General features: G+C 56.9%; 1 protein-coding gene across 6 annotated transcripts in view; it reads left to right on the plus strand.

The window, feature by feature from the left end:
* Window positions 1-1,984: 1,984 nt before the first annotated feature.
* The window catches only part of SLC29A4 (solute carrier family 29 member 4), a 29,798-nt gene continuing 11,967 nt past the window's right edge, over window positions 1,985-19,815 (plus strand). Inside the window, exons 1-5 of one of the 6 annotated variants that reach the window (XM_055346462.2) lie at window positions 1,985-2,069; window positions 15,507-15,681; window positions 18,423-18,554; window positions 18,815-18,928; window positions 19,384-19,512. In XM_055346462.2, coding sequence (XP_055202437.1) covers window positions 2,031-2,069; window positions 15,507-15,681; window positions 18,423-18,554; window positions 18,815-18,928; window positions 19,384-19,512 — 589 coding nt within the window. In that variant the 5' untranslated portion in view covers window positions 1,985-2,030. Of the gene's footprint in view, window positions 2,070-10,581; window positions 10,794-11,822; window positions 12,897-15,501; window positions 15,682-18,422; window positions 18,555-18,814; window positions 18,929-19,383; window positions 19,513-19,815 lie in introns of those variants that run through there. The other 5 variants (XM_055346468.2, XM_063708082.1, XM_031013505.3 and 2 more) reach the window with 5 other exon arrangements.

Consider the following 19,815-nt stretch of genomic DNA (forward strand, 5'->3'; position numbering starts at 1 on the left):
GGTCAAGAGATCGAGACCATCCTGGCCAACATGGTGAAACCCCGCCTCTACTAAAAATACAAAAATTAGTCAGGCGTGGTGGTGCGCACCTGTAGTCCCAGCTACTCAGGAGGCTGAGGCAGGAGAATCACTTGAACCAGGGAGGCAGAGGTTGCAGTGAGCCGAGATTGCACCACTGCACTCCAGCCTGGTGACAGAGCGAGACTCCATCATAAAATAGAAAATAAAATAAAATAAATAAAATAAACAGTGGCTGAGTTTAACAACCTTCTCGCAATATTTCTTGAAAACGTGCTAATCAGCTCTCTGGAGCTGCTGGGAGCAGTTCCAGGACACAGCACAGAGCTGTTCCCTCCAGCAAAGGAGCCCACGTCCATGTCCACGTCCACTCATGGACAAGGTGACGTGCCCCAGCCTCACCAAGGGGCCCAGTGTGGCCAGCAAAGGCCCCGCGTGGGTCAATTTCCACCGAGCGGCCAGATACCCCGGGCGTTTTATTGATCCTATTGACCACGGCAAATGGCCGCTGGACACCAATTCAGTGCCAGCCCAGGCTCAGGGACTGCCACACATGGTCCATGTAACTCACAGTTATCCTGTGCCATGGTTACCCCACGTTACAGCTGAGGCCACTGAGGCTCGGTAAGACAAAGGCTTAAAGTCTTAGGTCACACGGTTAGGAGGCGGTAAGACTCAGACTAGAAACTCTTCTTCTGTCCTGACTAGGGGAGAAGGGCAAGGTGGGGGAAAGGACACCTGTCCCCAAGGAGCCACCCCTGAGGCCCAGCCTCCAGGGACACTGATGAGGAGCTGAAGAGTCCCAGGTGGGGAGGAGTAATCCTCTCTTTTTCCCTGTCTCCCTGTCTTTCTCCGCCTCCACTGCTCTCTCCCTTTCTCTCCTCCTGTCTCCCTCTGTCTCTCCCTCTCTCTCACATCCCCTCTCTCTTTTCCTGTCTCTCCCTCCCTCTCTCTCCCTCCCTGCCATCTACCTCTTTTTTTGTTTTTTTGAGACAGAGTCTTGCTTTGTCACCCAGGCCAGAGTACAATGGCGTGATCTCAGCTCACCCCAACCTCCGCCTCCCAGGTTCAAGCGATTCTCCTGCCTCAGCCTCCTGAGTAGCTGGGATTACAGGCACCTGCCACCACGCCCGACTAGTTTTTGTATTTTTAGTAGAGATGGGGGTTTCACCATATTGGTCAGGCTGGTCTCGAACTCCTGACCTCAGGTGATCCGCCTACCTCAGCCTCCCAAAGTGCTGGGATTACGGGCGCAAGCCAACGCACCCAGCCCCCACCGCCCCTTTTTATCTCTCTGTCTCTGAAATACCCCAGTCAAGGATCCCACCCTGTGTATGGCCCGCTGTGTGACCAGCTGCTTGGCAGGTCCTGGGCCGCTGCTTTCAGGGACAGGTGCCTGGCATAGGCAGGGAGGCGCTCTCTCTCGATTTACTTTTCTACAGCATACATTTCTGGATTGGTGAAATATTATCTTTGTCTTTAGAGGGAACAATAAAGCTATTTTCAGCTTGGGAACAAATGAGTCCAATGGTAAATAAATCCCCAAGGCCGGTGCTGGGCAGGCCGGCGCTGTCGTCAAGGTGGAGGCCGCCAGCCTTCCTTCCCGGGAAGGGCTTGGTCTCAGGGTGGGGGCACAGAAAGGATGTGCGGAGCCCAGGAGCAGAGGGGCAGGAGGGGAAAGGAGACAAGGAGCATCCTGGAGTCACGAGGCTGGACAGACCCGCAGGTTTTACGGATCCAGACACTGAGGCCCAGAAAGGGTGAGCGCCCTGCCCCAGGACACACAGCCTGCAGGTGCCTGGTCCCACTTCCTGGAGCTCTGCTGGGCACCATGGCTCCAGGGAGTGCTCCAGTGTTTTCTCAGCACTTGGGAACAGATGGCTCCAACTCTCACCCACGGACGCCAAACATTTTCCCTGGTTACCCTGCTAATTTGCTCACAGCCTCCTCTTGTAAATAGAGAGTACAAAGGCTTCTCCGAGTAGTGTGTATGCCGGGCAGACGCTGATGCCATGGGGAGAGGCCTTAGAAGGAGCACAGGAAAGTCCCAGGTAAGAACCAGGTAAGGCCAGGATCCTCGGCTGACCTGGGGGTCTTGGGAAGGACAGTGGCTCGGGGCCCAGGCAGACCTGGGTTCAGGTCTTGGCTCTGTGCTCCCTTGGAGCCCGGCTGGGAATCTTGCACTGGCCTCAGGCCCTCTGGCATCAGTTTTCTCATCTGTGAAATGGGCACGTTAATGCCAAAGGCATAAAACAGGAGCTATTATGTAGGCACTCAGGGACTGGATGAATCTGTGGGAATCTAGCCATCCTTCCTGCCTTCATCTGGGGTCAACAGGGTGGGGGCTGCACCCTGGGCAGCATCCCTGCCCCTCCGTCCCCAACGGTAGTCCCTTCACCCAGCCCTTTTGACAGAATTCTTTCAACAACACTTATCAGGTCCTCCTCGGTACCCAGCCCTGTCACGAGGCCCAGAGAGGAGCTGATTCAAGCTTCCACACTGGGTGGCCTTGGGCAGCTGCCTTCACCTCTCTGGGCCTCATTCCCTTGAGCCTCCCACAGAGGTCACAGGGAGGATTCGATGAGATGATGTGTGCTCAGGGTGCTCAGAGTCACTCCTACCATGCAGCAGTCAGGGAACGCTTCCTGGAGGAGGCAACACTAGTCCTTACACCTTACAGATGCATGGGCATGATTGGGTATGGCTGGTGCTTCCAGTGGGGGGTTGGGTGGGGAGGCACCTCATGGGCTCGAGCAGGGCCTGGGGTGCCCAGCTGCATGGAGGGGTTTGGAGCTGGCTGGAAAGGGGACTCCAGGCCGACCTCAGGTCCCTTGGGCCTCCCTCCCCTGTAACCTCGTTCACAGCAGCCCAGTTGGTAATGAAGTGCTCCTTCCAGCCGACAGCTCCTGGAGCTGGGCCAGGAGGCTCCTCCTGTCCTGGGCCTGCCTCCAGCTGCTGCCCGCAGTCCCAGAAAGACTTTACCGCACCTCTCCGGCCTGGGGTGTCCTGGGGGATGAAGCTCCAGGAGGCCACCTATGGCTTGGGGCCCCAGTCCCAGAAGCCTGGCCTGGGGCGCACCTCTCTGGTCTTCAGGAAGAGGGGCCTGGAATGAGAGTGGGGGCGTCCAGTGGGGCAGCTTAACCGGGCAGGGCTGACGGGACCGCAGCCTGGGGAGGGACCAGAATCTGCCTGGCCTCACTGTGTGACTTGGGTGAGCTCCTCTACCTCTCTGAGCCTGGGCTTCCCATCTGTGTGGGATGTCTCCCCTCCTGAAGTCACTGTGAGGTTCTGAGCAGAGGACACTCTTGGCCCAGAGCCTGGCGCGTAGCTGGTGCAGTGAGCGCCAGCCCCTCCCTGTTCCTGCAGAGCCCTGCCGTTCAGCGCACACAGGCTGCCTTGCCCTCTCCAGAGAGGATCATGGGGCTTAATTTGTTGATTGAATTTGCTTGTTTGGCCCAGATGGTTGGGTCTCATTTTCTTTTTTCTTTCTTTTTTTCTTTCTTTTTTTTTTGGAGACGGAGTCTTGCTCCATCACCTGGGCTGAAGTGCAGTGGCACGATCTCGGCCCACTGCAACCTCTGCCTCCTGTGTACAAGCGATTCTCCTGCCTCAGCCTCCCGAGTACCTGGGATTACAGGCGCGCACCACCATGCCTGGCTAATTTTTGTATTTTTGGTAGGGACAGGGTTTCGCCATGTTGGCCAGGCTGGTCTCAAACTCCCAACCTCAGGTGATCCACCCACCTCGGCCTCCCAAAGTCCTGAGATTACAGGCGTGAGCCACCACGCCTGGCCGTGGGTCTCGTTTTCTCTTGCAAGTTTGACTCCATGGTGCCTGAATGCAGGGGAAGCAGGCGGTGTCCCATCCTGGCAAAGGCAGACATGGGGCTGAAGCGGAACGGCCCAGGGACTCTGATCCTGGGGCTCAGCGAGTTTGCAAGGGGTGTTTCTGTCCACGGTCAGGCTTGCCAGCCTTGGTCCCTGGGCCCACCATAAGGTGGCCCAGTCCTGCCCCTGTCTTGGAATTGCTGAGAGCAGAAATGCAGTAATGTGTCACCATGATGATGGTTGGTGTCATGCTATCAGACCCACCATTCCTCAGTGGGACCCCCGCCTCACCACTCACCGGCTGGCTCCCTGGTCTGCAAAAGGTGGTTCGCTGGTACCCAGGTCCCTATGCGAATGAGAGGAGCTGACGTCTATGAAAGCCACTCCCTGCACCCGGGGAGACTGAGATGGGAGGCTCTCGTCCCCCGAAAGCCCAGCCGGCCAGCCCCCTCTCCCTCTGCCTCCCCAGGGAACCGTGTCCCAAGCAGGGCCCTTCACCCCATCTCTGTCTGATCTCCACTGCGTGTACGGATTGACGGGAAAGATTCTAATGGGCTTTAAGTTAATAAGCTGGGAACGAATTAAGTTTGATCTCTGCCAGAAGCAGATGGCGCAGCTGCCCGGCCTGGAACAGCCCGGCTGGAGCAGTGGCAGGCGGCAAGGGCTGGGTGGGGGTTTGCCCCACTGGGCTCTCTTTATTTTTCTCTCCTTCCCCCAACTTTTTTTTTTTTTCTTTTTGAGACAGAGTCTTGCTCTGTCACTCAGGCTAGAGTAAAGAGGTATGATCTCGGCTCACAGCAACCTCTGCCTCCCGGGTTCAAGTGACTCTCCTGCCTCATGCTTCCAAGTAGCTGGGATTACAGGCACCCGCCACCACACCCTGCTGATTTTTGTATTTTTAGTAGAGGCAGGGTTTCACCGTATGGGCTAGACTGGTCTCGAACTCCCGACCTCAGGTGATCCACCTGCCTTGGCCTCCCAAAGTGCTGGGATTACAGGCTGAGCCACTGTGCCCGGCCTCTCCTCCCCCCAAACATTTTATTACGTTTTATTTTAAAGAGATGGGGTCTCGCTTTGTCTCCCAGGCTGGTGTGCAGTGGTGGGATCACAGCTTACTGCAGCCTCCGCCTCCTGGGCTCAAGCAATCCTCTCACCTCAGCTGCCTGAGTAGCTGGGAGTACAGGAGTGGACCACCATGCCCAGATAATTTTTTAAATTTTTTTAGAGATAAGGGTCTCAGTATGTTGCCCAGGCTGGTCTTGAACTCCTGGCCTCAAGCAATCCTCCTGCCTCACCTTACTATGAAATTTTTAAACATAAAAAACAGTGGAAGCTGAGCATGGTGGCTCACACCTATAATCCTAGCATTTTGGGAAGCTGAGGCGGGAGGATCGCTTGGGGCCAGGAGCTTAAGAGTAGTCTAGATGACATAGCAAGAACCCCATCTCTATTTTTAAAAAAAGGGCCGGGTGCAGTGGCTCGCACCTGTAATCCCAGCACTTTGGGAGGCCGAGGTGGGTGGAACACTTGAGAACAGGAGTTCGAGACCAGCTTGGCCAACATGGCAAAACCCCGTCTCTACTAAAAACACAAAAATTAGTCGGGTGTGGTGGCACGCACCTATAATCACAGCTATTCAGGAGGCTGAGGAAGGAGAATCGCTTGAACCCAGGAGGCAGAGGTTGCAGTGAACCGAGATCGCACCACTGCACTCCAGCCTGGGTGACAGAGCAAGACTCCATCTAAAAAAAAAAAAAAGAAGGCGGCCAGGAGGTGGCAGCTCACCCTCCTGTAATCCCAGCACTTTGGGAGGCAGAGGCTGAGGTGTGAGGATCACTTGAGGCCAGGAGTTTGAGACCAGCCAGGGCAACACAGTGAGACCTCATCTCTATTTTTTAAAAAGTGGAAAGAATTACACAGTGAAAACTCACGTGCTCACTGCCCGCATTCTGCTCCCTGCTTTTTCTGATCCCTACCTATCCATCTATCTAGCTCCCTATCCACCTGCCAATTCCAAATTTCCACGCATTTCAAAGTCAGTGGCAGACATTAGGGCACTTGGCCCTTAAACATGGATATCGTTAGCTAGAGGTCAAAATGTGGTATGGGCTTTGTTTAGTTTTGTTTTTGGGCACAACTGATAAACAGTGAAATCTATAAATTTCTTTCTTTCTTTCTTTCTTTCTTTCTTTCCTTCTTTGTTTCTTTTTCTTTTTGAGACGGAGTCTCACTCTGTCTCCCAGGCTGGAATGCAATGGTAAGATCTCAGCTCAGTGCAACCTCCGCCTCCCAGGTTCAAGCAATTCTCCTGCCTCAGCCTCCCAAGCAGCTGGGATTACAGGCATGCACCACCACGCCCAGCTAATTTTTGTATTTTTAGTAGAGACGGGGTTTCACCGTGTTGCCCAGGCTGGTCTCAAACTCCTGAGCTCAAAGTGATCCGCCCTCCTTGGCCTCCCAAAGTGCTGGGATTGCAGGCGTGAGCCACTGCGCCCAGCAGGAAAGTAGAAATTCTTTAACAAATTTCCCCATGCCCTTTCCATTGTTCTATTTAGATTTCTTTCTTTCTGGTAACAGCTTTTCTGCTTATTTATAGTTTACCAGAAAATCATTTTACCCAGTTTTTTCCTTTTTTGTTTTTTTTCTGCACACAGTGGAAAGCATTCTTTGTATTTCCCTTTGCTGTTTCTGTATCCCCTAACGCTGTCATGATGCCAGCTTTCCATCTTATTCTAAATCTTCCTAACCGCATAGCCTGGTGGTGACTTCAGATTTCTCTGCAGGGTTACATATTATTTCACTGATTTCTCTGGGTTTTCAAATATAACAATCATGTCATCTGTTCCCCGTGGCGGGTAACGTAAATCGGGGACTTGTCTTGGCCAAGGGGACTATTTGCAGTGTTTGGCTCTTATGACGAACGTCTTTGTATATAAAAACTTTTCTGCATTTAGAAATATTTCCTCAGGCCAGATTTTTCTGGACCAAAAGGTAAGCATGTGTTTTAAGCCAGTTTATGTTCCAAAAGGGTTGGTCCCATTTTCAGTCCCACCAGCATCCCAGCAATGGGGAGATCTGGAAAAAAAAAAAAAAAAAGCCTTGTGGCGGGCGCGGTGGCTCATGCCTGTAATCCCCAGCACTTTGGGAGGCCAATGCAGGCGGATCACCTGAGGTCAGGAGTTTGAGACCAGTAGTGAAACCCTGTCTATACTAAAAATACAAAAAATAACTAGGCGTGGTGGCGGGTGCCTGTAATCCCAGCTACTTGGGAGGCTGAGGCAGGAGAATCGCTTGAACTGGGGAGGCAGGGACTGCAGTGAGTCGAGATCGCACCACTGCACTCCAGCCTGGGTGACAGAGCGAGACTCTGTCTCAAAAAAAAAGCATTGTTCCAAGGATTCCAACCCCTCACCATGGCCAACAAGACCCCCCTTGGCTGTTTCCCTTCTCCAACCTCACCTCCCTTCTCCCCGCTGCCCCTGTTCCCACAACAGCGGCCCTCCTTCTGTTCTTGAATTAAATGAGCTGTTTCCAGACTCAGCACTTTGCAGTGGCTGTTCCCTGTGCTGGGAACACCCTTCCCACTAACATTTCCATCATTCAAATTTCTCAATTCAGATATCGCCTTCTCAGACCACCTGGATACCAAAGCCCAGCCCTGTCCCCTAGTCACGTGCTGGTGCCTGCTCCATCCCCATCTAGTCTTCCAAGCATTTGATGCTTCCGAAATTACTGTACCTGTTTATTGCCAGCACCCACCATTTAAGTGCAACTCCAGGGGAGCAGGGACCCTTGATGCGTCCCCTGCATCTAGAAAATGTCTCACATGCACCTAATAATGTTTTTATTATTGATTTACTTATTTATTTTTAGACACAGGGCTTTGCTCTATTGTCCAGGCTGGGGCGCAGTGGCACGATCACAGCTCACTGCAGCCTCCACCTCCCAGGCTAACACAATCCTCCCGCCTCAGCCTCCCGAGTAGCTGGGATTACAGGCACACACCACCATGCCCAGCTTATTTTCGCTTTTTTTTTTTTTTTTTTTTTTTTTTGGTAGAGATAGAGTCTCTATGTTGCCCAGGCTGGTCTGAAACTCCTGGGCTCAAGCCATCCTCTCGCCTTGGCCTCTCAAAGTGCTAGGATTATAGGCATGAGCCGCTGCACCTGGCCCACCAAATAATTCTTATCTGGAAACCCCACCCCCACATCCAGGACAAGGCAAGGATCCCCGTTGAAAGCTCTAGGCTTATGGGAAGCACTGGAGCTTGTGAACTTTATTTTTATTTTATTTTATTTTATTTTATTTTTTCCAGATGGAGTTTTGCTCTTGTCACCCAGGTTGGAGTGCAGTGGAGCCATCTCGACTCACTGCAACCTCTGCCTCCTGGGTTCAATCAATTCTCCCGCCTCAGCCTCCTGGGTAGCTGGGCTTACAGGCGCCCACCACCACGCCCAGCTAATTTTTGTATATTTAGTAGAGACAGGGTTTCACCACGTTGGCCAGGCTGGTCTCGAGCTCCTGACCTCAGGTGTTCTGCCCACCTTGGCCTCCCAACGTGCTGGGATTATAGGTGTGAGCCACTGCGCCCGGCCGTCATGAACTTTAAGATTAACTAGTTGGAGCAATGAACTGGCCCCCCCTGCAGCAGCACCCCCCACCTCCGCCCAGACAGCAGCAGAGGAAGGAGAGGGGTGTCCCGCCGTAAGAGTGCGTCAGCAGCCCCCGCCACCAGGTGATTCCATTCACCTGGGAGAACATGGCGGCTCCCAGGTGAATGGAGTCACCTCACTCAACACTTCCTTATTCAGCTCCCAATGCAGTCTGCCCTTCAAGCAAATATTTGGCTCCTGCTGTATGCCAGCCCCTGTATGCCTCACTGAGCACTGAGGATCCAAAGAGAATGAAAGCAGGTCTCTACTTTCAGGGGGCTCCCAGTCCTTTAGAAGGGATGGGCAAGGCCTGGAGCAAAGGTGCTGACCCCACTGGTGGCGGGGCAGAAGAAACCCTGGGGGCTCCCTGGAGCGCTGACAACGAAGATGTTGCTTAAAGGGGAGAAGGAGCTGATCTGGTGGAAAGTGAAGGAAGGGCCTTGGGTAGGAGCCTGGTGGGGGCCTGGGCAGGCGCCTGTATCCATCCCACCTGGTGGCTCAGACCCGGAGGGTCTCTCCTGATTCCCATAGACAGGCCCCCACAGAGACCCAGGACAGGTGTGATTCCCACCTGGTTCCTGATTTCACCTCGAGGCTGGACCCTTCTCCCAGCCCGTAACACTCCCAGTCCCCCAGGGCTGGCTGATGTCCTATACCTGGGCTCCCCGGGCTCTACTCAGTCTGCCCTAGAGCCAGGCTACAGGTGAGTAGAGGGAGAATAGGGCGGGGTCATGATTCCATTCACCTGGGAGAAAAACGGAGGCTCCCAGGCAAAGGGAGTCATGGGAAGCAAGCTAGCCAGTTCTGATCCCAAGCTGGGAGGAGAAAGGGAGCGGGTGGAGGTAGGAACCAAGTGAGGGCAGGGCATGACTGAGGGTCGGCCACAGCCCCCACTCCTGGCTGGACTTGCTCTCTGCCCCTTCTCCAGCAGGTGAACTCCTACCCGTGCTTCAAAACTTTCCATCTGGTCACCCAGTGGCCTCGTGACTGAACCTACCCACCCACCGGCAGCGTTGCTGGCCTCCCAGGCGAGGGGATCTGTTTAGGGGGAGCAGCCTGGGCACCAAGGCTGAGGGGTGGGCAGCGGGGGTGGTGGGCTGGGTCAGCCGCAGGTCACCCGGGTCTCCCGGGGCCACCATGCCGCACCCTGGTGTGTTGGGGATCCTGATTTCAGCCTCAGCCTGGGCCTGGTGCCTGCACAGCCCAGCTGGATGGAAGGGTGGGGGGAGGGAGAAAGGAAGAAAGGAGATGGGAGCAGAGGGGAGGAGGGGGAAGATGGGGGAGAGGGGAGGGAAGAGGAAGGGGAAGGAGAGGGAGGGAGGAGGGGGAGAAAAGAGGAGGATGGAGGAGGAGTGGGGATGGTAGAAGGGAGGAGGGAGGGAAGAGAGAGGGAGGACTGAGTAGGAGAATGGGGAAAGCGGAGGAGGGGGGGAAAGCGGAGGAGGGAGGGAGAGGGAGGAGGGGAGAGACAGGAAGGGAGGGAGAGGGAGGAGGGGAGAGACAGGAAGGGAGGGAGAGGGAGGAGGGGAGAGACAGGAAGGGAGGGAGAGGGAGGAGGGGAGAGACAGGAAGGGAGGAAGAGTGAGGAGGAGAAAGGGAGGAGGGTGAAGGGGAGGGGAGAAGGGAGGAGAGCAGGAGGAGGGTAATGGAGGACTTTGGAGGAGGGAGAGGGAGGGGGAGGGAAGAGAAATGGGGAGGAGTGGGAGGGAGGAGGAGAGAAAGGGAAGGGGAAGAGAGGAGGAGGAGGAGGAGTGGGGAGAATGGAGAGGAAGGGGAGAGGAGGGAGAAGGGGTGGGAGGAGGAGGGAGAGGGAGGGGAAGAGGAGGAATGGGGAGGAGGGAGAGAGGAGGTAGAAGGGAAGGGAGGAGGAGGGAAAGGGAGAAGAGAGGAGGAGTGGGGAGGAGGGAGAGGGAGGCGAAGAGAGAAGGAGGAATAGAGAGGGAGGGGAAGAGAGGAGGAATGGGGAGGAGGGGGAGGGAGGAGAGGAGGGTGAAGGGAGGAGGGACGAGGGGGAGGAAGGGGGAGGGGCAGGGAGGAGGGAGGAGCGAGAGGGTTGAGGGAGGAGGAGGGCGGGGCGGGGCCGGTCGCGGGGGGCGGGCAGAGGCGGGGCGTGGTGGCCTGGGCTGTGCTCGTCGCCGCGCTCGTGGACCGGGGCCGGGCGGACTCGGGGACCGGCGGAGGACGCCGGGCGCGCCCGGCCCGAGGCTGGGGGAGCGGGGCGCGGGCGCGCAGGGTCAGGCGCGGGGCGGCGTGGCGGGCGCGCCGAGGACCCCAGGCCGGGCCGGGCCGGGCCGAGGTAAGCGGTGGCCGCGGGACGCGGGGAGACGCCGGCGGGGACCTGTCGGAGCCTTTGTCTGCGGCGCGCGCGGCCTCCCCCGCCCCCTCCCGCCCGCCCGGGCGCTGCCCCCTCTCCCCAGCCCGCCCCTGTCCCGGGAATCCGGGGCCACCCCGGCCGCGTCCTCAGCGGCCCAGCCCCCCGCGCCCGGCGACAAGCGCGGACCCGGACCCCTGGGCCCTCGCCATGGAGGGGGTCGGCGCCACCGCCTTCCTGAGCACCGCGCGGGGGTCCTTCCGCACGAAGTTCCTCCCCGGACCCCCCCGCGCCACCCCATCGCTCCCCTGCCCCCGCCGGCCCCTTCCTCGTTCTCGGAAAAAGCGGCTGGGAGAGGCGGGGCCTGGGCTCCGGGGTCACCTCGGGGCGGCCCAGGGGGTCTGTCCTTTGCCTGGGGGCACAGGTCCGCGAGCCAACTTTGCGGCTGATGAGGCCGGACAGGCGGCAGAAAGGCTCGGCGACCCGGGCCGGGGAGGGCGGTGGGCCCGGGGGCCAGCCTGTGGCCCCTGCATGCATCGGTCCCCGGGGGGCTGCAGAAAGGGGGTGGCCGGAGGGGCTTGAAACCCACCCCCACAGGAGTTGGAGCAGCTTAGACCGCTGGGCTGCGGAAAGGGCAGCAGAGACATCGTTAGCCCCGGTTAACGGGGACCAGGGGTGTACCAGGCATCAACTAACGAGGGCTGGTGACTGAGCCAGGAGTGCGAGCCCAGGCCCGCTTTCCAAGTGGAATTCGGTTCCCCTGGTCCTTCCTGGCTGGCCGGAGGAGCGCGGCCCCCGAGTGAGGCCAGACTGGCTTTGGGGTCCCGACGCCCAGCGCTTCCAGCTGCCCTGGGCCACTGTGCACTTCAGGCCCGGTGGAAATGGGAGGAGCCGGAGGGGGTCACTGGGCCAGGCTCCAGTCTGAGCTGCACGACCCCCCCCCCCCAACCCCCGACTTGGCCTCTCTGTGCCTCAGTCGCCCTCCCTGCAAAGTGATGAGGGGCCTTGGCCAGAAGCGGTGGCTCACTCCTGTAGTCTTGGTTCTGGGAGGCCGGGGCTGAGGGATCACCTGAGGCCAGGAGTTCAAGGCCAGCTTGGGCAACAGAGCAAGACCCCACCTCCACAAAAATAGAAATTAAAAAAATTAATAAATGGGGGAGAGGGGTGGGAGCCCTGCCTTGCCCATAGCAGTGTTAAGTGGCAGCTTGTGCAACTGTTGAATGCCTACTGTGTGCAGCTGAGCCTACCCCACCAGCCACCCACCCAGTCCGTTTGTGACGTACTCTCACCCTCTTCTTCCTCTACTGAGTTGTGAGGTGGGGAAACTGAGGCCTGAGGGGTGGCCTCAAGGCCAAAGAAATGACCTGTGTCTTCTCAAGGGCCCCCTGGGTCAGGCATCAAGGGGTCACGGCAGCGCAGAGTGGAGGAGCAGGGCCAAGCCCTGTAAACACTGGAGTTATTAAGCCAATGTGCATGTCGTTAAATTTTAACTAAGGGGGGACAGGGCAGGAGGCCCTGGGTTGCCTTCCCTGGGGCGCAGTAGGCTTGGATGTGGGGGGCCGGGAAGGACAGAGTTGGAGGCCTGTGGCCCAGGAAAGGTGGGGGAGAGCGGCTGCAGCAGGGTCCCCACCCCCTCCACCATGGGGACAGTGGCTGGCCAAGCCAGGCAGTGTGGGTGGCAGCTGCCCACTTTGCCGACTAAGCCAGAGGGGACAGCAGCCGCCTCCTGGCTGGATGCCAAGCACGTCCGCCTTCCTGGGTGGCGTGGCCTCCGGGCAAGGCAGAAACCTCAGCTTTCTGGCCAGGAGTGTTCGGGGCACTGCACGTCCAGGGGAGCATCTTGGGGGCTCTTGCTGAACACAGATCAGGCCTTTCTGGGTTCAGATGTCCTCCTGGGCTGGGCTGGCATCCCGAGCAGGTGGCAGGAGGAGCATTTGATTGTTGTAGACTGTCACCCTGACACCATCCCCTTTCCTGGCTCTGCAGGCTGAAGAAGTGCCCCGGGGTCTCTAAGCCTTTGCTGACTCTCTGGCGCCTCCCAACGACTCTTGAGCTCAGGCTCCTGTGTCCGCTTCACAGGGGAGACAGGTGTGCGGAGCCCGCCCAGAGCCACCCTCGTTCAAGCCCAGCCCAGCTCTGCTCTAAGCCCTGCTCGGCCCCCACCCCACCCCACCCCCAACACCCCAGCTCCAGATGTGGCAGGACGGCCAGGGCTGACGAGGGGCAGTCAGGAGAGCCTTGAGCCTAGAAGGGGAGATACGCCGGGCTTCTCAGCCCCCAGAAGTCCGGGACCGCCTCTCCCCTGGTAGTGGGTACCAATTACCTGGGTTGGCCCCCAGCTGTCGGGCTGAATCTCCCCAGCCCCCAAGACCTGGAAATGGGAAGGCTCTGGCTTCAAAGCCCCAGTGAGGCCCCAGGCCCCCTTTTAGGCCCCAGTTAAAATTCTGTAGTGAGCTAGAAGAGGGGGACATGGGGTCACAGGGAGGTGCTTGGTAACTGATCATCAAAACCTGCCTAGAGGCTGGGAAGGGAGTAAACTGAGGCAGGGGAGCTGGAGGAAATGAGACCCAGGAGATGGGACAAGAGCAGGCAGAGGTGACATGGGTCAGCCCCAGAGAAAATCAGGATGGGCTGAGTGCAGTGGCTCATGCCTGTAATCCCAGCACTTTGGGAGGCCAAGGTGAGAAGATCACTTGAGCCCAGGAGTTCAAGACCACTATGGGCAACACAGTGAGACCCCATCTCTACAAAAAAGAAAAAAATTAGCCAGACCTGGTGGCACACACCTGTTCCAGCTACTTAAGAGGCTGAGGTTGGGGGATCACTTCAGCCTGAGAGGCAGAGGCTCCAGTGAGTTGTGATCGCGCCACTGCACTCCAGCCTTGGCAACAAAGCGAGACTCTGTCTCAAAAAAAAAAAAAAAAAAAAAAAAATCAAGATTCCTGTGGGCCTGTGGGACCCCATGGGGTGGGCTTCTTCCAGCCTTTACCACGGCTCTCCCTCATACTGGGGAAACTGAGGCACTACATTCAGCGCTCAGTGCTGTGCTGTCCTCTGTGTTAGCCTGAAACTCCCTATGGCGAGCACAGATCCTTTCTGCATTCAGATAAATGGATACATGTTATTAGAAAAAAATCATAGGCTGGATGCGGTGGCTCAGGCCTGTAATCCTAGCACTTTGGGAGGCCGAGGCGGGCAGATCACAAGGTCAAGAGGTCAAGACCATCCTGGACAACATGGTGAAACCCCATCTCTACTAAAAATACAAAAATTAGCCGGGTGTGGTGGCGGGCATCTGTAGTCCCAGCTACTCGGGAGGCTGAGGCAGGAGAATCGCTGGAACCCAGGAGACAGAGGTTGCAGCGAGCCAAGATTGCACCACTGCACTCCAGCCTGGGCAACAGAGCAAGACTCCGTCTCAAAAAAAAAAAAAGAAAAGAAAAATCATTTTAGGGGAAAAAGCTAGCCTGCCCCAGGCACACACAGGGCTGCCCACACAGTGCAAGCGTCTCCATCACAGATGACTTAGCTCCTTCCTTTCCTTCCGAAGGTCAGGGCTGGCAGATCCAAATTGAAGCAAGAAGCACTGAGGCAAGACCACAGGAAGAACTTCCCGCCATAAGGGTGGTTGGCCCCAGGACCAAGGGCCATCGTGGCTCAGAGTGCCACACAGACCTGGGTTGAGGTCTGGGTTCTCCCACTTTCTGCCTGTGAGACCGAGGGGGTTCTCACTTTCCTCAGCTGAAAAATGAGTGATAAAGGCAGCTTCCTCCCAGAGGACACTGCAGCGCGGTGCAGGCATGCATGAGGCTCACTCATGTCACCTGTTATTTCCAACTGCTCCCCAAGACCTGGCATCGCACCGCCAAAGTATTCCTCCACTCCATCTATTTCTCACCGTGCTCGCTGCCACCATGCAGGCCACCTTGGTTGCTCCCCGGGACAGCAGTCTCTGAACCATCCTCCTCCCCTCTGACCCCTTCTCCCTAGATAGCAATGAGGGTGAGCACCTTGAGACACACCAGGTGAGGGCTAGGCGCAGTGGCTCAGTGGCTTACGCCTGTAACCCCCGCACTTTGGGAGGCCGAGGCAGGAGTTGGAGCTGGAGACCAGCCTGGGCAATGTAGTGAGACCCCCAACTCTACAAAAGAAATTTTTTAAAAATTAGCCAGGCGTGGTGGTTCGAACCTGTGGTCCCAGCTACTTGGGAGGCTGAATCAGGAGGATCCCTTGAGCCCAGGAGGTCGTGGCTGAAATGAGTGATGGTTGCACCACCATACTCCAACCTGGGTGACAGAGTGAGACCCTGTCTGAAAAAAAAAAAAGAAAAAGACATACCAGGTGACATTGCTTATCTGCTTAAATTAATGTCCTCTGGATGGATAGAAAGGACCGTCCCCCCAGGGGATACAGTCCCGGCCGCATGGCATCAATGTGGTGAAACTGAGGCTCAGAGAGGTTTAGGCCCTTGCCTAAGGTCACACAGCTGGGCTGAAAACCCAGGTCTTTGAACCTCACATCCAGTCCTGTTGAGGCACTTTCCTGGCTCCTTTGCAGTGAGGCATAGCTTGCTTTGGCCAACGAGTGTGACCAAAGTGACGTGTCACTCCAGGTAGAAGCTTTATGGGTCACTGCATGAGCCATGAATCCCTCACCCTTCTTCCGTCACCTGCTCTGTCTGCTTTCTCCAAAGCACAGGCTGCCATGGGCTCTGTCAGGAGCCAGCGCCTTGAGGAGCCCAGCGTGGCAGGCACACCAGACCCGGGCGTAGTGATGAGCTTCACCTTCGACAGTCACCAGCTGGAGGAGGCGGCGGAGGCGGCTCAGGGCCAGGGCCTTAGGGCCAGGGGCGTCCCAGCTTTCACGGATACCAGTAAGTAGGCGTGCGGGCAAGGTGCGGGTCTTGCCCCAAAGCAGGCTGGGCTGTGTGACCCCTGGTGAAGCCTTGCGGTATCGGGGAGCCATGGGTGGTCATGGAGGACTGGAGGCAGTGCCTGTCAGTGTGGATTAGATCTGCTGCATAACAAACACGCCCACCGTCTCAGTGTCTCCGCCCTGATGCTGCATGTCCCTGCTGGGGGCCCTGCCGACAGCCCCAGGCAGAGGAGGCTCTGTCTTAACATGGGCTTTTGTGCTCACTGGGTGGGTGAAGGGACCATGGCTCATGCGCTGACCCATACAGCTTTTTTTTTTTTTTTTTTGAGACAGAGTCTCGCTCTGTCACCCGGCTGGAGTGCAGTGGTGCAATCTCGGCTCACTGCAAACTCCGCCTCCTGGGTTCACGCCATTCTCCTGCCTCAGCCTCCTGAGTAGCTAGGACGACAGGTGCCCGCCACCGCGCCCAGCTAATTCTTTGTATTTTTAGTAGAGACGGGGTTTCACCGTGGTCTCGATCTCCTGACCTCGTGATCCACCTGCCTCGGCCTCCCAAAGTGCTAGGATTACAGGCTTGAGCCACTGCGCCCGGCCACTGACCCATAAAGCTTCTATCTGGAGTGACACATGTCACTTTGGTCACACTCGTTGGCCAAAGCAAGCTATGCCTCACTGCAAAGGAGCCAGGAAAGTGCCTCAACAGGACTGGATGTGAGGTTCAAAGACCTGGGTTTTCAGCCCAGCTGTGTGACCTTAGGCAAGGGCCTAAACCTCTCTGAGCCTTAGTTTCACCACATTGAGGAATTGGGCCAACTGACTTTGAGATCAGACTTGCAGAGTGGACAGTCCACAGGCTTGGAGTCTGACAGGCTCGGGTTCAAGCCTACCTCCCATCCTTTACCCACCAGGAGCCCCTGGTCAAGTCAGTGTTCTTCTGTGACCCTCGGTCTCCTCTTCTGGAAAAGGGAGATGATACTGTGTCAATGTGGTTGCATCAGAATCCACAGAATCTTGCTTGGGCCTGTCCCTGGCACTCAGGAGGCATCCTGTAAACTATAGTTCTTTTCTGGAGAGCTGCTGTTTATGCTAGTACTTTAGGCTCAGAAACCTGGGCTAAGGCCGGGCACGGTGGCTCATGCCTATAATCCCAGCACTTTGGGAGGCTGAGGCCAGAGGATCACTTGAGCCCAGGAGTTTGAGGCCGGCCTGAACAACCTGGCAAAATCTCGTCTCTACAAAAAAATACAAAAATTAGCCGGGTGTGGTGGCAACGCCTGTAATCCCAGCTACTTTGGAGGCTGAGGCAGGAGAATCACTTGAGCCCAGGAGGGGGTGGTTGTAGTGAGCCAAGATCATGCCACTGCACTCCAGCCTGGGCAACAGCGAGACTCTGTCTGAAAAAAAAAAAAAAGAAAAAAGCAATTGGCTGACTAAAGTGGGAGCTAGTTAAGCCAGGCAGGCAGTCAGGAAGGTCATGGACAGTCTGGAACCCACGGGCAGGAGCTTCTTGGAGTCTCTGAGCTCCAGGAAGTCCCCAAGGTCTCACCTGATTAGGTCAGACCCACCCAGGGTCATTTCCCTTTTGATGAACTTAAAGTTAATGGAGAAGGGACTTTAATTGCAAAATGCCTTCACAGCAGCACCAGGGCTAGGGTTGGAACTGGGGACCGTACTTCAGCTTGTCAAGGTGACCATAAACAGACCATCAGGGTCCCCCCCTTGCCAGTGTGGCTCCCATAGACAGCTCCCTAAACCATGCCTCCTCTCCAGATAAAGGCAGTGACAAGGTCATACCGCCACCGAGCATGATACAAGAACCCGGTACAACACCAGACATGCTGACCCCTTCCCCAGAAGGCAAAGGGTGTTCACTCTTCTCCTTCCATATCCTATAATTTTATTTTTTATTTTTTTGAAAACAGAGTCTCGTGCTCTTGCCCAGGCTGGAGTGCAGTGGCGCAGCCTTGGCTCACTGCAACCTCCACCTCCTGGGGTCAAATGATTCTCCTGCCTTAGCCTCCTGAGTAGCTGGGAATATAGGCGTGCACCACCATGCCCAGCTAATTTTTTTTTTTTTTTTTGACGCGGAGTCTCGCTCTGTCGCCCAGGTTGGAGTGCAGTGGTGCGATCTCGGCTCACTGCAAGCTCCGCCTCCTGGGTTCACGCCATTCTCCTGCCTCAGCCTCCCGAGTAGCTGGGACTACAGGCACCCACTACCACGCTTGGCTAATCTTTTGTTTTTTTGTATGTTTAGTAGAGATGGGGTTTCACCGTGTTAGCCAGGATAGTCTCGATCTCCTGACCTCGTGATCCGCCTGTCTTGGCCTCCCAAAGTGCTGGGATTACAGGTGTGAGCCACGGTGCCTGGCCATTTTTTGCATTTTAGTAGAGATGGGGTTTCACCATGTTGGCCAGGCTGGTCTCGAACTCCTGAGTTCAGGTGATCTGCCCACCTTGGCCTCCCAAAGTGCTGGGATTACAGACGTGAGCTGGTTTCCTGTCCATCAAGCTGGCAGCTTTAGTGGCTGTGAGGGCGTGGGTGTGGTGGCCGTAGCCACAGTATTTGGTGGCTTTTGATAATGGCCAGATGACAGAGGTATCTGGAACAGAGGGGAGCAGGGGTCACGGCGATGGACAGTGGCTATGGTGATGGCGGCCGGGGTGGTGGACATCACCCTGTGCGGTGACCGTAGCCATGCGTGGAGCGTGCCCCGTCTCACCTGGCGTCTCTGGCTTTAGCATTGGACGAGCCGGTGCCCGATGACCGTTATCACGCCATCTACTTTGCGATGCTGCTGGCTGGCGTGGGCTTCCTGCTGCCATACAACAGCTTCATCACGGACGTGGACTACCTGCATCACAAGTACCCAGGTGGGTCCCTCCACGGTCACGCCCAGCCACTCAGCATCCTCCATCATGGCCTGGGGCCTCCCAGAAACCCCCAGCGGGGAGGGTCCTACACAGGGACCTGTTTTATTCAGATCTCGGCTCCACTGTGAGCTGCTGAGTGACCTCAGGGCAGCCACTCACCCTCTGTGGGCAGCGAGCCCCTTCTGGGAGGTCGCACCTGGCAGGAGTCAGTGCAGAGGGTGGGGCCTCCCTGAGCACCTGCTGTCTCTGGCCCTCTGCAGGGACCTCCATCGTGTTTGACATGAGCCTCACCTACATCTTGGTGGCGCTGGCAGCCGTTCTCCTGAACAACGTCCTGGTGGAGAGACTGACCCTGCACACCAGGATCACCGCAGGTGCGCTGGGCCCCGCCACGGGACACCTGCCTGTCATGACTTCCACCTGCCTGGCCAGTCACCCACTCACCCAGTTTCCCTGAGCCTCACTCCCCTCGTCTGTAAAATGGGCACACTTCCTAGGGCTGCCCTGAGGTCTGGTGTAAGACACCGTGGTGGGGCCTCTGTACCCCATGTCATGTCCCTGGGCCTTGCCCAAGCTCTTCCCCACGCCCAGTGTGTTCTTCCTTTCCCATTCCTCTGCACGGCAACATCCAGCTTCAAGGCCCGGCTCAAATGGTGCCTCCTACAGGAAGCCCTCCAGGTGCCCCTGTTAGACTTGTGAAGCATCCCTGGCCCTCCTTAAAGGGGAAGGGCAGAGAAAGCCTCAGACCGACTCTGCAGGAGGGGCGAGGAGGAGGGGGACCCCACCCAGTTGGCTCCACCACTCCCCTCACTGGCCTCTCCCCCAACAGGCTACCTCTTAGCCTTGGGCCCTCTCCTTTTTATCAGCATCTGCGACGTGTGGCTGCAGCTCTTCTCTCGGGACCAGGCCTACGCCATCAACCTGGCCGCTGTGGGCACCGTGGCCTTCGGCTGCACAGGTAGGAACCGGGGCCCAAGGGGGAGGCCCTGAGTGCCCACTTCCGACCCCACCCCACCCCAGCCCTGGTCTCCTGCTGGTGGCATGTGGCATGATGGGAAACGGGCTGGCTGGGTGCCAGGTGTGTGTCCACCCGCATGCCAGCGTGCAGACCGGCTCACACCCACACGAGCCTGTGTACTGTGTATGCAGTGTATGCACAGTGTGTAGCCACAGAGACTCTGAGGCAGCCCCTGGTTTCCCTGGTATAAACAGGGCTTCAAAGACTGTTCTGCCTTTGTCACCATGTCACTGTTTATCTTGG

The sequence above is a fragment of the Gorilla gorilla genome, chromosome 6, assembly GCF_029281585.2.
Source record: "Gorilla gorilla gorilla isolate KB3781 chromosome 6, NHGRI_mGorGor1-v2.1_pri, whole genome shotgun sequence".
Classification (NCBI taxonomy): domain Eukaryota; kingdom Metazoa; phylum Chordata; class Mammalia; order Primates; family Hominidae; genus Gorilla; species Gorilla gorilla.